This window comes from Mirounga angustirostris, unplaced genomic scaffold, assembly GCF_029215605.1.
Source record: "Mirounga angustirostris isolate CCGP_5_RB_7025 unplaced genomic scaffold, mMirAng1.0.hap1 SCAF_10, whole genome shotgun sequence".
Lineage (NCBI taxonomy): Eukaryota > Metazoa > Chordata > Mammalia > Carnivora > Phocidae > Mirounga > Mirounga angustirostris.
In genome coordinates, this window is record NW_026991718.1 from 65,184,739 (window position 1) to 65,199,846 (window position 15,108).

The following is a 15,108-nucleotide window of genomic DNA, read 5'->3' on the forward strand; positions in this document are numbered from 1 at the left end:
TTTATTTCAACCAAACACTTGAAAAGCATGTGCCCATTGATAGCTGTGTGGATAAACAAACTCTGTTCTATCCATACAATGGAATTCCATTCAGCTATAAAAAGGAACAGACTATTATTACACAGAACAGCAAGGAGGAATCTCAGAAACATTGTCTGAATGAAAGAAGCCAGATACAAAACAGTACCTACTTGATCATTCCATTTATTTTATTTTTTTTTAAGATTTTATTTATTTATTTGACAGAGACAGAGATAGCGAGAACAGGAACACAAGCAGGGGGAGTGGGAGAGGGAGAAGCAGGCTTCCCGCCGAGCAGGGAACCCAATGTGGAGCTCTTTCCCAGGACCCTGAGATTATGACCTGAGCCCAAGGCAGATGCTTAACGACTGAGCCACCCAGGCGCCCCTTGATCATTCCATTTATATGAAGTTTTGGAACAGGTAAAACTTATCTATGGTGAAAAACAATGGAATAGTCTTCTCATGTGAGAATAGAAGTGGGGGGGCGGGGAGGGCTTGACTCAGAAGTTAGCCTGAAGGAACTTCAGGGCTGATAATAGTGATATCTTGATAGGTGTTTGGATCATGTAGGTGTATGTATTTGTCAGTGTTCATCAAAAGGCCTTAAGGGGCACCTTAAGGGGTGCCTGGGTGGCTCAGTTGGTTAAGCGTCTGCCTTTGACTCAGGTCATGATCCCAGGGTCCTGGGATCAAGTCCCACATCGGGCTCCTCACTCAGCGGGGAACCTGCTTCTCCCTCTGCCTGCAGCTCCCCCTGCTTGTGTTCTCTCTGACAAATAAATAAATAGAACCTTTAAAAAAAATTTTTTGTGTATTTCAACTATATGTAAATTTAATTAAAAAACACCATAAGCAAATATTGAACAATAGGTAATGACAGGCATGTTGAAACATTTAGGGGTAAGTACCCTGATATCTACAACTTACTTTGATTTATATACAGACTCTAGGTGGTGGGGTTCCAGGGGTTCACTGTATCATTCTTTTGCCTTATCTATATGCTTGAACATTTTTATAACAAAATATTGGAAGAAAATCTTACACAGAAACTCAATGCATAAGATACAAAACAGAGAGCGACTCTGGCGAAAGCAGGGGTGGGGCCCCAGAACCCCTTCAGTTGGCCCCTATCTTGTTGCTTGGGGTTGTCCTTGAACCTCCTTGGAACTCTGGGAGTTGGAGAAACACAGCTTGAAATTTCTGCTATAGGCAGCCCATGTGGGCAGAATGGGGATGTGGATGATGAATTCCCAGGAACAACAATGAATCTAGCTCAGGAACATGATGCGGTGGTACCGTGGGGATTTCAGCTATCTAAAGATCTGCCCCAACCTGTCTACTAAAACCAGGGTATCACTAACTTTTTACTTGTCCCGTGAGCAAACTCATTTCAAAAAATGTAGAAGTAGGAAGGAAAAGTGCTACAAAGTACTGAACTCTGATCAAATAGGAAGGCGGGGACTGGTAGGTGGTGGTGAAGTCATGAATCATTGGGGGAAGGCTACCAGGTGGCTTTGGAATTTGGGATGGATGATGAAGGGAACATGGGACATACATCAGAAGTGTATCTTACAAAAAAACTACAAAAATAATAATCTGACAGGATTTAACAAATGTAGAATCAAAGAGGAAGGCATCTAAAGAAACGCACGTTGCTGCCAAGGGAACAGGTGTGATTAAGTGTATTAAGTGTACACATGACAGAGGAGTAGATAACTGGGGATGAATACAAAAGTCTTGCACAGACAACTTTAATATACTTCCAGGAATGAAGTCAAAACCCAAGACAAGTGAAAAGGAATATAAAGATATATTTAGGGCTAGAAAAAAAACAGCCCAAAGTCAGGAACACTTCTTAGATGAGATGATTTAATAGCAACAGAAAGCAGATTTACTTATCTCCTCTATAAAGAGAATGCTCTTCAAACTAGAAAGGGCAAAAGAGAGCTGTGTGCCTGAGTACAGGTCCTTCCAATGTGACCACAGAAGTCAGGTCAGTAACAGCTGGGAAGTTTAGAAACCAGGAAAGGTGGCATCCAACATAAAAAGGTTCCTGTATTCAAAAGGGAAAACATGTAGACTCTGGCAAATATTGATTCATGAGTTGATGTAATCCCTGGGAAATTCTAAGGTGAATTATTACACAAAAGGTCAATAAACACTTGGAAAAGGAAGTAATGATTACTAAGCAGCGATAGGGGTTCACTGTGAACTGCATCTTTTACTGACTGGTTTATTAGAAGGAGAGATTAAGGATATCAGAGACATAGGCCATGTGGCTTGTAGCAAGATATTTTCCAAGTCATTAATGATGTGTCATTGGACTAGAGATAGAAATGTGAGGTCGGTGATAGCATAGTCAGGTAAATGTAAACGTCTATGATTGACTGAGGAACTCGAACTCAATGTGTACAATAATAAACAGAATATCAAAATGAATGGGGCTCCTGCCACTTGGTTGTTCTAGCCTTTTTTTTTTTTCTCCCCATGACTGAAAACTTCCACTTGTGAAATGAGAAGATAACATGAGGCTGGAAAGGAAAGTAAGTATTTTGAAAAGGTATTTAAAAGATGTTGACAGGTTAGAACAACAAGGTGTAGTAAGATAAATCTCATTTGGGTACAAATATAAAGTTCTGTACTCAAATTTTAGAAAATCAATTGTGTACATATGAGGGATAACCTAAACATTTTTTTTTTTTTAGAATGAAATCTATGATTCAGTTGCATAGTGTGTCAGCCCATAGAGTTGGTGCCATTTTAGTTTGATTTAAACCAAATACAAAATCAAAAGAAGAAGGTAAGAGTCCCACTGAGCCTGAGCTGGTCAACATCTGAAGTGGTGAATTCCATTTCAGCTGAAAGAGTCTGGAATGGAACTGATAACATGGCGTGTGCTCAGAGGCAGGGGCAGCTGGAAACCACGTCCTGTGGGAAATGGCTGAAGAACCGGACACATTTAGGCAGGAGAAAATGAGATTTCAGGGAGTCAAATACTATCTTCCTCCACACGAAGACCGTTAGAGGACCGCAGTTATTTGGTGATGGTTCAGAAGGCAGAACTTTGGCTAAAGAGAAGAAATTTCTGCTCTGTATAGAGCAGAACATTTTGACAACTGAACTTTTTAATAATGAATTGGGCTGCTTTGTGAGGTAGTAAATCCCTCCTCTCTGGAAGTATGCTAGTACGTGTTGGAAAGACACTGGTCCAAGACATTGTAAAGAAATTCCTCCTTTGCAGTTGGTGAGATGTTGGATTTAATGGCCATTGAAGGCCTTTCAAGGAAGAATTCGATACCATGAGAATCAGGCTTCTATAGTAAATAAGTCATGAGGTGTTTAGATAGCATTCATAACAAGAGGGCTGCTGATGACATTACTGACTGCTTATGCCTTCAATATTTAAAAATCCACTTAGATACAATACATAGATTTTAAGTTATTAATGAGACTGAGCAAGTATATATAATAAACATGCAGTATTACCTTGACGGGATAGGAGAAAAGCTTAACAAAGCCAAAATCATCTCCAGTTGCTAGGAGGGAACAGTCTTTGGTAAGACTGGCCGCATTGACCTCAGTCACGTCACTATGCGCGGGCCAGATGCCCTCGCAGGTGGGCCCCAGGACGCACGTCCATGTGTCCCACTCGATTTTCTCGATCTTAAAAATAAGGAAAGAAAGTTAACATACTTTTGCACAACCTAGAGATCTCTTTTAATGGAAGCACGGTCACAGCTGGTGTGCAACGTTACATTAGTTCCCAGTGTACAGCACGGTGACTGGACAAGTCTATGCGTCCATTGAGTTCTGCTCAGCATGAGTGTAGCTCCCATCTGTTACCATCCAGCCCTATTACAATACCACTGACTGCCTTCCTTATGCCGTATCATCTGTTTTTCTTTTAAAAGAAACAATACGAAGTGGAGTCGTTCTAACTGATGACTTCACCAACATCAGGCATTTGTGTTGTGATCTGAGGTGCGGAAGTTCTAAGCTGCATTTTCTGAGTGGCATCTGCATTATCTTAATAAACACTACAGTCAGATAGCCATATATTTTTCTACAGATAGAATCAACATTTCAGAATTGTGGAAACCAGAGAGTAAGAAAGTTTTTTAGTTCTTTCCTAGATATTTACCATCGTTGAATCCATAAGCTGGATCAGGGTTTCTCAGTCTCAGCACTATTAACATTTTAGGCCGGATGATTCTCTGTTGTCAGGGGCTGTCCTGTGCACAGTAGTATTTTAGCAGCATCCCTGTCTTCTACCCCCGGATGCCAGTAGTCCCCCTCCCCAAGTTGTCCTCAGACATTGGCAAATGTCCCTGGGGGAGGGGGCAAAATTGCTGCCAAGTGAGGACCACTGAGCTACATTGATCACTCGGGCTGATCAGTTAACAAACTATTTTAAAAAGTCACAGATACAACTTTTGTTTTGAAGGGCTGCTTTCTAGAAGGAGTGAGTACTAAGATTCTGCAGCTAGCACAGAGACTATCTTAAAAATCTGAAGGACTGTTCATATTGCATTGCCATGAATATGTATTTTATCCTTTAAAACTATTTTGTCTGAAATTCATGGACAGAAGACTTAAAATTTGTATAGGTCCAATCCTGATATAATCTAGGCTTTCCTTTTTAAAATAAACAACAGTAACCACACTGTGTATTAGACTTTCCTGGGGGATTTGATCTATTATCCCTTAGCATTACAGAGAAACGGCAAGATAAAGATGGAGCTAGGGTTTTAGTCACAACGTGGGGAGGTGTTGAATGTGTTTTAGTTACTTAAATTTCTCCTCATTTCACGTTCTGTGTCCCTTCTGGACCCATGCAGAACTGGAACCAAAAGCTGTGCTGGCGCTAGTGATTCGGGTGCCTTAGGCAGGACTGCGGACTGAGGTGACCTGAGGTGGCTTAAACTGGCCTTCGCAGGAAGAGAAGGGAACCATTCCTGCTGGTTCTACAAGCAGGCTTTCTGGTCACCGACTCCCTTCCAGATTCTAGATTCCATTTCTGAGACCCTCCTGTCCATCCCCAGGGCCAGCGCCCTTTGTGCCACTTTCCCTGACCTCGGTATCTAGGGCTCACCCTGTGGTCACCCCAGCAGCTCACCCTTGGCCAGAGCTGGGCACTGTGGTCCCCAAGCAAATATCTCATTTGTTGGAAGCTATGGAAAATGCATTTAAAATGGAACATTAAGAGTGACCCCCTGTAACTCGCAAAACCCCAAGGAGGTAAACTTGTTAAAAAATCCTGGAACTTAGATGGAAGAAGGGTCCTCAAAGGGTCTTTTCCACAGCACCTCACCTCGGGCAGATGTGTCATTACCATCATGATTTTCCAGGGGAAGGAACTGAAGCCCACAGAGGCGAGCCACGTCCAGCACAGCCGGCTTAGGAGCAGAGGGGAAGCGAGTTCGAGAGAGCTGGCCTCCTAGTTTAGTGCGGCTTTAACTGCACCAGGCTGCAGCAGGAGGATTTAAATAGATATTTTAATATTTGCCGTACTTCACAATTTGCTCAGCAAGCTTTGCATTAGTTTCACTGTGGCTGGTTTGTTTTTTTTTTTAAATCTTTTGTGGAAAGAGGATTTCCCAAATCCTTCATATGCAGATGAAGGGCCTGACAATGCTGGTAAAGGAAATGCTGAGCTGCCTCTCTGGTGCCCTGAGGTGGCAAGCCCAGGGAGGCCCAGGCATGGAAACATCAGCTTCATGGCCTCCCCAGACAGCGGCACCAGACAGCAGCCTCTGGGATACCAACCGTGTACCGCAGAGTGACAAGTGAGCTCTTCACAGCCCGAGCCTGGCATTGCAAGAAGCCTCGTAACACGAACTTCCCTCTTGTGCCTACTCTTCTTATACATAGTAAGTGCTCCTCGGTCCCAAGTTGGCATCACTCCCCCTCTACCACTTGGTTAGACTGGATTTTATTTCAGTATACCTATTTTGGGGCACCAGAACATGAAGGGAAAATACAGATGCAGTGGTGTAAAATGATGCTTAACTACACAGGAGAAATCCAAGAGGCCCCGTGGTCTAGCTGCCGAGTCACACATGGACCCCTCAAGACTGGGACCACAGCTCCATGGTTCTTACCCTCCTGGAGCTTTCATCTCCCTCTCTGTAAAAGGAGACTGACAACCATCACACAAGGCACTTCTGCAGACAAAAATACAGGCACATGAAGGGCCCGGCACATTCACCAAGTATCCAGTGAACAAATGACATAAGTTAAAATATCTCTTTCTCAAGGCTACAGAAATTTCTTTTAAAAAGTTAAAACAGCAACTGATCAGAGAGAAATAAATTGGGATCTGGGAGTGAGAGCAATTGATCAGTAAACAATTTCCATGAATACGATGTCATCATCTATAACAACTTCTGTTTCTTATGTAATGCCTTTGTACTTCTTTTAGAAACCACGAAAACATCATGAATGGGCCCATGTCCCAGGGTCCCTGGGGGCACTTTGCAACCATGGGATAGTTTCTATTACCGGCAAACTGCAGTCAGAGAGAGGCAGATGCCTGTCCCTCAGCTGTGTATCCTCTGACCCCTTTCCCTCTAAAGAAGCAAGATTTCCTTTTCTTTCTTCAAATGTTACATAGCAAATAAATTGCCTCCTGGGGCTAAGCAGAGGTCCTTAGTGCTCTATCAGGCAATTACCTTCTGGCCATCCGCGTTAGCACAGACCCTGAGAGAGCCACTTGCCCACAAGAGCAGCCGAGGCTTTAGGATGGCATTAGGTCATGGATTCAAAAATTGTATATAGGCTTTGATTTCAACAATTAAAAAATGACGTTAAGTGGCCAAGGACATTAGGAAAACAGGGAGAAGGGAAACAGTTTGATACAAATGGATGGTCAGGTTGTAGATAGGTTTTGTTTTGAAAAGTAATTTCTCTCACTGTTGTTGCAGAAGGTATTACTATAATAAATAGTAAAGAGTGAGAAAGCATGTTTCAGCAATTTATGTTCACAGAAAGCTGTGCGCAAAAGGACAGGGTGTGTCCAATGGAAGAAGTACTATGTGGCATCCAAGCTGTTAGCTTAGTCGGTGTCTTCCAGCAGAGGGAAATGGAGCTGAAGGCCGCCTGCACGAATGCATGATGCCACATCAGCAGCCCCGGGAATCCATAGGTCCTCAGAACGTAGGGAACCCGATGAAGCAGTCAGATTTAAGACGCGAGCAAGCTTAAAGGTACACTGAATATAACCCATACTGGTGGATAATAAGTGACAGGTTTTTACTTAAAATGCACATATTACATCTTCACAAAACACTTTTTAAAAAGCTCTGTGTAGGACTATTACCTCTGAAGGTCTTATTATATGCCGTTTGCCTCTTGGAGCTTCAAAAAAGAGCTGTTCTTTGGCACCCGAATTAACCTGCAGTAATTTTCCTGGTATGAGAGAACGAAGCAGAAAGACAATTCACATCTGCATTTATCTTTCTATTGTAAAGAGATAAGCACGGTTGCAACTATTCTGATTCATTTGAATCATTCTCATAAATTGAGCAAATAAATGGTAAATTCTCCAGAAGTGCATGTAAAGGCGATTGCATGGCATGGTGCAGGCCCCGAAGCCACCAGGAGGTTGTTAATGTGGACCTCATCCCTTTTAATGTGGCCTTGCACATCCCTCCTAGCATCAAGCCTGCTGTGTTTTACTCTGTTGCAAAGGAAGTACATATTTTTCAAAAGCTTGACAAAAACCGGGATTTTTTGCTCATTTGCCGGGTTGCACAAGCGTGTAGTAAAAGGAAACGGCTTTGGCAAGAACTATGGCATCAGAAGTGAAAACCTTGTGGCAAGCATCCACATTTATCCAGGCCTAAATTCTAAATTTGTCCTTTGAAGTTTAGAAACTGGAAGATAAGGATGTGTAGAACAACCTATAAATGCCCCCCCCCCATCTTACTTGAAAATTTGTAAAGAAATCCAAGATTTTCCCAAAACAAAGTGTTGAACAAAAATGGTCTTTTGGTCTGATGTAAAATTAAAATCTTGGATTCATTTTGATTAATGTTGAAGAAGATTAGATACCCTGATTCTCCTCCTAACACCTCACTAATTCTTTATGCCTTGAAATTTAAATGACTGAAAAGATACAGACTCTGATATTTTTTCAGCATTTTAAAAATCACAGGACATTTCAAACACACATAGAAGTAAGAAGAGTACGAAGAACCCCTATGTGCCCAGTCAATGTTCAGCTCTAACAGTTATTAGCACATGGCCTAACCCCATTCCATGAGCCTCCACTCAGGCCCTCACCACATTATTCCGAAGCAAACCTCAGATGGCCTAATATTTCATCTGTAAATAATTCTGTGCATATTTACATCATACTATTTCCTCCCCCGCTTTTCCCTCACAACTCTGTACATCTAGTGGTCTTGAAATGTCCTTCCTGCAAAAGTAATATCAAAAAAGAACTTTGTGTCTTCTATCATGCTCTTTAATGCTCAGGTGGGTACCACCTGGGTCTGCAGGCTGGTTTGGCTAACTTTCTGAAGATGCAGGTCTATTTCTCAGTGATTGATTAAAAATAAGTCTCTCTAATTTTGTAACTGAAAACCTTAACTATTTCTAATTTGCTGGGTTATAATAAATATGGTGATGAGGGACCTTGGCTGTGAGGAGCAAGTGAATCCGAAAACATTTCCTTAGAAAGGGGCACATTTCCCTGAATTTATGGCTGAACATACACAAACAAGAAAAAAAAAAGGCAGTTAAATTAGTTTTGGCTATTTAGTATTATAAGAAAATGAATAATCAATATTTTTCCAATGACTAAATAGACCTACAAAGTATTTTTTAGGATTCTCAAGAGGAAGTGCAAATAACAAATGACCTGGAAAAGGGATTAAAGGATTCAATGAAAACAGCCTTTGATTCAGTGGCTAATTTTAGATGACTTCTGGCCATGAGATACTAAGAGAATTCAAAGAATTATAATTCCCAGATAATCCCAACAATTCACTTTACACAGTAGTTTCAGAGATAATATTTTACCTAAAGAACACCCTAAAATTATTAGCATAGTTCAGTGAAGCACTTTATGACTGCAAGATTATTAGAAAATCTAAACACAAGAGACAAGCACCGGAAGTGCTCTCCAGCACCATAATGCCCGTGGGGTACCAACCTAGTTCGTGCCCCTTCCCTGAGAACTGCCCCCCATCTTGGGCTGGACCCCTGTGGTCGTGTTTGTCCTCTGGAGGACAATGACCCAGGACGGGCCGGGCCAGAGATGGGAGTGGGCACTCAAATTCTCTTTCCTTGGAACTCAGAATCTAGGAGACCCAATCAGTGGGTGCCTAGCTGGGATAAGATGTGGGCTTTGGAAGTGAGAGTGGCATTTTGGGGTGACTGAGTGGACCAAGTGCAAATGAATTAAGGGAAGCTGCCTGTGCAGAGAGAGGGGCCAAAAACAGACACCAGACCAAGGACAGCAGTGGACACTGAACTGAGCTGCCTCGGAGCAGGAGAGGAGAGAAGAGGGGAGAAGTGCCTGCTTGGTTTTCTGGTTCGTTCCTAAAGACAGTTCCTCAGGAGATGTGCTTCCTGCTCTTGGATTCTATGAGCTATCCTTGTATCTTCCCAATAAGCTCATTCTTCATTATCATTTAAAAAATTTTAAGCTGAGTGGGTTTGAGTTCCTTGCAACCAAGGATACGAAGGAATTTTAAAAAATTGCAACAATTCTTTGTTAGGAAAGTGAAATTATGGGTGTGATTCCTCCCCCTGCCCCCACCCTATTCTTTACCGAGGTTATTACTTTTTTTTTTTAAGCATAGAGAAAATATTTAGGTCACCACTCTTTTTTTCTGCTGCCTTCTTCTCTGTCATACAAGCACCGAAATATTCTGAGAACAGAAGCAAAGAGCAAAAAATCTGTATAATCCACATATAATTGCCCCTTAGTAGGAGTAACCCTATTCTTTCAGAATCCCCAAATTTTTATTCACTAGAAATGTCTACTCACAAGTAGGAAGAGAACTGGAAAGTCCAGATGTCCTCATTACTAAGCAGGTATAGGAAACCACAATCCCCGCAGGTGTATAGAGCTATAGAATCCACAAAATGATTCACACCCATCATCCCAGTTGCTATATAATTCACAGGTTAGAACAGTTCCAAAATTCATACTAAATGTACCAAATATATCAGACCATTTGCAATGAAAATGGCAAAGAGCATTCTATTACGGCCCAAAGTGTTGACTGGTAAAAATCTTACAGTACTGATATTTCTAGAAATGAACTAATATCAGCTAGAAAATGTTCTTCCCTTATTTTCTCTCTCCCCACATTTTTTTTTTCTTTCTCAAGCATTCTGTACAGGAGCTTTCATTCAGGGGTAGCTGATACTCCTGCAACAGCCTGATGCGCTTTTTGGTTTCTTAGGACCCGTGGTTGCCATGGACACGAAAGGCTGCCTCGGCTGGTGACTGCGCCATCCCCCACCCCTGACGAGCCAGCTGGCTCTGGCAAATGTATTCACTATTTTTGACAAGATCAAAGGAATGAAACAGATCCCTGCTCCTGAATTCTGCTCTCTACCCCTGCCAGACCCTCGAGGCCCTGCCGTGAAAAGCTAGGTTGGTCTTGAGACAGTATGGCACATTCCTGAGGTCAGACACTTTGGGAACTGGGATATCAGGAGCACAAGCATACCAATGCGACACATGTCTCACGGCCATCACAGTGGAGTTAAACCAGGGAAGATCCATGGGCATACTTGCTCTTATTCTCCGGATGGCATAACGCCCCCCTGAAAATCAGAAGTATTCTATTCTCCTCTCTGTCCATAGAAAATATTTGGTCTGATGCTGTCACCTGACCCAAGGGGCCACTTAGGACAAGAGATGAGGAGGCTTTTCAAAGACTCAGCCTCCTTACTCCCAGGGCCTTTTCCATCACCCTGAGCTCCGATGGACCATAGAGGCTGGCTTAGGGCAGAATTATGGAAATAGTGAGGTGTGCCTCTCTCCCTGCAAAGTGATGGCTCCACACAGAGGGCCATCTATATAGGCCGTCACCTGGACACCTGCATGATTGCGACCCACTGGTCCTGGCCAAGATCTTGCTCTTTCCATCTAGGACTTACTCCTCTTTATATCCCTAGCATAGTTAAGTGATACAGGGCCTACACATTTGCAGAATTAACTTTTTTTTAAAGATTTTATTTGTTTATTTGAGAAAGAAAGAGAGAGCATGAGCAGGGGTAATGGCAGAGGGAGAGGGAGAAGCAGGCTCCCTGCTGAGCAGGGGAGCCCCAATGCGGGGCTCGATCCCAGAACTTCGGGATCAGGACCGGAGTCAAAGGCAGACTGACTGAGACACCCAGGTGCCATACATTTGCAGAATTAAAAAATAATACCAAAAATGCAAGTAAAAACCACAGTCAGATACCATTTCATACCTATAAGGATAGTGACTATAAAAAAGACCTCCCCAAACCCCAGAAATAACAAGTTTTGGTGAGGATGTAGAGAAATTGGAACGCTGTGCTCTGCTGGTAAGAATGTAAAGTGGTGTAGTCACTATGGAAAATGGTATGGTGGTTCTTAAAAAAAATTAAAAATACAATCACCATATGATTCAGCAATTCCCCTTCTGGGTCTATACCCCCCAAGAATTAAAAGCAGGGTCTAGTACACCCATGTTCATAGGAGCATTATTCACAATAACTAAAAGGTGGAAGCAACCCAGGTGTCCACTGATGGATGACTAGATAAACAAAATGTGGTCTATACATACAGTGGAGTATTGTTCAGCTTTAAAAAGGAAGGAAATTCTGACCCACGCTACAATATGGATTAATCTTGACATTATGTTAGGTGAAATAAATGAGTTACAAAAAACAAATTATGGGGGCGCCTGGGTGGTTCAGTTGGTTAATTTCAACTTGGGTAGTGATCTCAGGGTCTTGAAATTGAGCCCCACATCGGGCTCTGTGCTCAACGGGGAGTCTGCTGGAGATTCTCTCTCTCCCTTTCCTCCTGCCCCTCCCCTCGCTCATGTTCTCTCACTCTCTCTAAAATGAATGAATAAATCTTTTTTAAAAAAACCCAAATACTGTCTGATTCCAATTACATGAGTTACCTAGAGTAGTCAAATTCATGGAGACACAGAATGGTGGTTATCAGGGGCTGGGAGAAGGGGCGAAGGGGAGTTATTGATGGTTTACAAGACAGTTTGTGCAGATGGGCGATGGTGAAGGGCACACAGCAATGTGGATGCAGCTAATGCCACTGAACTGTACGTTTAAAAATGGTTAAGATGGTAAATTTTATGTGTATCTACCACAATTAAAACTAATGTAAAAGAAATCTTCCCAATTGAAATTTATTCTTCCTATGTCCCATTTTCTCACGTAAATAATAACTGAGTGTAGCGCCCCCCATCAATGGTCACTGTAATGGTGGGATTTCACACGCTGTGCCACATACTGTGTGGGTGTTGGATCCCCAACAAAACGATCCGTACTCTACTCTGTGTATGCATAAGGCTGGCCCTGAGTGTTCTAAACTCTGCTCCCATGATGGCATAAATAGGGACGTTAGCAAGAAGATACCAAGGGGGAAGTCACTCCTTTTTTTTTTTTTTTTTTTTTTAACAATAAGGCAGAGAACATGCATGGGGGTGGGGAGGCGCTGAGAAGCAACTGTCTCCCTCTACCTCCTCAGCCTCACTGGTCCCTAGAGGATTCTCAGGCCATCAGTGTACTGCCTGGTCACCAAGGCCAGCCTAGGCCCTTGACACTGTGTCTGGCAGGGCTCTGATGTGAAAGTGAGAGGGACTTATGTGATCTCCCTCTGCCCTTGCTGGAACTTGCACTTTACAATCCACGGCATGTTTCCGTCCATCTAGTGCCCTGTATAAAACGCCTATGGGTTGTAAGGCTCAAATAAAGTCCAAATCCCAGGGCAGCAGGTATGGTTACAAATGAATACCTGCCTAGCAGAAGGATCCGTCTGTCTATGGCCAGTACTTCAAGCAATACTTGAAATAAAGTATTCTGGCAACTCTGAAATCATCTCTTGCAGGTTGAGGCCCTCAGCCCCTCTCTCTCCTGGCTGATTTTAGTTGCTTTCCAACTCCAGGCTTACTCGTCCTCCCAAGGCAGCAGGGAATGCCCCATCCTAAGTTCCTTAGAGTTACCTGATACCTCCAGGATAAAGTTCAGCGCTCAGCTCCCTGGCGCATGATATAAATGTTCCTTTGCAGCCTGTCCTGGTCTGTCTCTCCACAGCCCCCTCCCTTATTGCCCTCAGCCACTCAACATCACTATTTCTTAACCTCCCCCTGTTCTTTGCATCTCCTGTCTTGACATGCCATATTCCTTCTGAGTCTGGAACGCTCGTCCTAGACTTCACCATCTGGTGAACTTCTGTTCATCTTTCAAGATCCATCTCAAAGGACGTTGCTTCCATGAGGCTCCGTGGATTCCCCTATGAGCTCTTTCCTCAAAGACACCCCTGGGCTTGGTGCTTTTCTATCACACTCAACTAAAACTTCTTTGGCAGCTGGGACCCCGCCCATTCCTAGATGCCTACCCCAAACTCTAACATCAGCCAAGTCTCTGGGATGAGACTTAAAAGTGACCCATCATGGAACACTACGTCAAAAACTAATGATGTAATGTATGGTGATTAACGTATCATAATAAAAAAAAAAAGTAAAAAAAAAAAAGTGACCCACACTGTAATAATGCTGCTCCACCCTGGGTCCTTAATGCTGACACGGCCCATTCAGAGGCCCTGCACGCCACTGCCCTGTGACTCACCGTTTCTCATTCCAGTGCCTTACTGGGGGGGCCTGTACTTCAAGTGCAAGTACGTCTCCCTCACTAACTTATGAACTCTGGTGGAGAACTACAGGAACTGTGTCTTACTTCTGAATCATTCACATTTTCTGGCTTAAAACTTCGCACATGGTCGAAACTAGATTTGTTATGGGTGTGACTTAGAGGAGGTGGGGGAGCGGCTGGGAGTTTTGGAGAGTAGGGTGATATTTCAGGTGAGCTGAATAGAGCTCTCTACCTCTGCCGGCAGGTGAAAATTGCTGGAGACTTCTTGGGCAGTTCTCCGGGAGGTGGAGCACTGATAGGAAAAGGGAAAACGGGAAGGGAGAGACGCAAGGCAACGACACAGCTTGCAGAGCCCAAAGGTGAAGGAGTGGCTTGCTACGGTAACGGAAGGCATCGCGTATCTTTAACGATCTTAAAACTCAAAGGCTTGAATTAATAACAGTAACTGTAGTAGTAGTAATAACACAGAAAAAATACTCAAAATGTTAATAGTAGGTGCCCCTGGGGTGTAAAGTTACAGTCATTTATATTGGTTGTGGGTTCCCCACTCTGTTTTTCTCCAAAACTCAACTGTTCTTCTCTCTGGAAACAATACATGAATGGATATTGACTTTTTTAAAACAAAAATTATATCTTAGAAGCCTCAACATACTTTACCTCTTGAGTCCCAGTCAATATGTGTAATATAACTAGAAGCCCCTTTACAGATGCCAACGCGTTTGCTTGTAAGGACGTTGTAAATATCCACAAAGTTATCATGGGAGGCCACAGCAAGGTATTTTCCTGTATCTGTAAAGAAAATGTGCAGTTAACACCCAAACGTTTTATACAGGAATTTACTTCCAGGAGCTTATTTCAAAATGGGGAAAGGTCAAGGAAGTATTTAAATAGTCTATTCTTATAAATTTTTGTCCTGACATATTCTAGAAAGTTTCTGCTGTAATCTTCACCTTTTGAAAATTTAATATCAGAGATCATTTCTTTTCTGTGATGGAAGGAGACCATGTCTTCAACAGTGTCAGCATTTACGACCAGGAAACTCCCATCATTCAAGCCAACTGCTAAGGCTTTCCCATCAGGGGAGAAGGCACAGCATCTTCCCCCTACAAAAGAATCCACGAAGATGATTCTGTTATCAAACAAACTCAATGAAGAGATGGACATTTGCATACGTGCATTACGCATAGACATGTGACTGGGTCTTTAACATTATTTGTGAGAACTAAAACTTTGTAATTTAGAACGTATCCTCTCTTCA

General features: G+C 42.8%; 1 protein-coding gene across 1 annotated transcript in view; it reads right to left on the minus strand.

The window, feature by feature from the left end:
• EML6 (EMAP like 6) overlaps positions 1-15,108 on the minus strand; it is a 266,233-nt gene that overhangs the window by 45,965 nt on the left and 205,160 nt on the right. The window contains exons 23-26 of the mRNA XM_045886192.3: positions 14,801-14,953; positions 14,508-14,639; positions 7,342-7,430; positions 3,510-3,686 (exon numbers count right to left, since the gene is read on the minus strand). Coding sequence (XP_045742148.2) covers positions 3,510-3,686; positions 7,342-7,430; positions 14,508-14,639; positions 14,801-14,953 — 551 coding nt within the window. The remainder of the gene's footprint in view (positions 1-3,509; positions 3,687-7,341; positions 7,431-14,507; positions 14,640-14,800; positions 14,954-15,108) is intronic.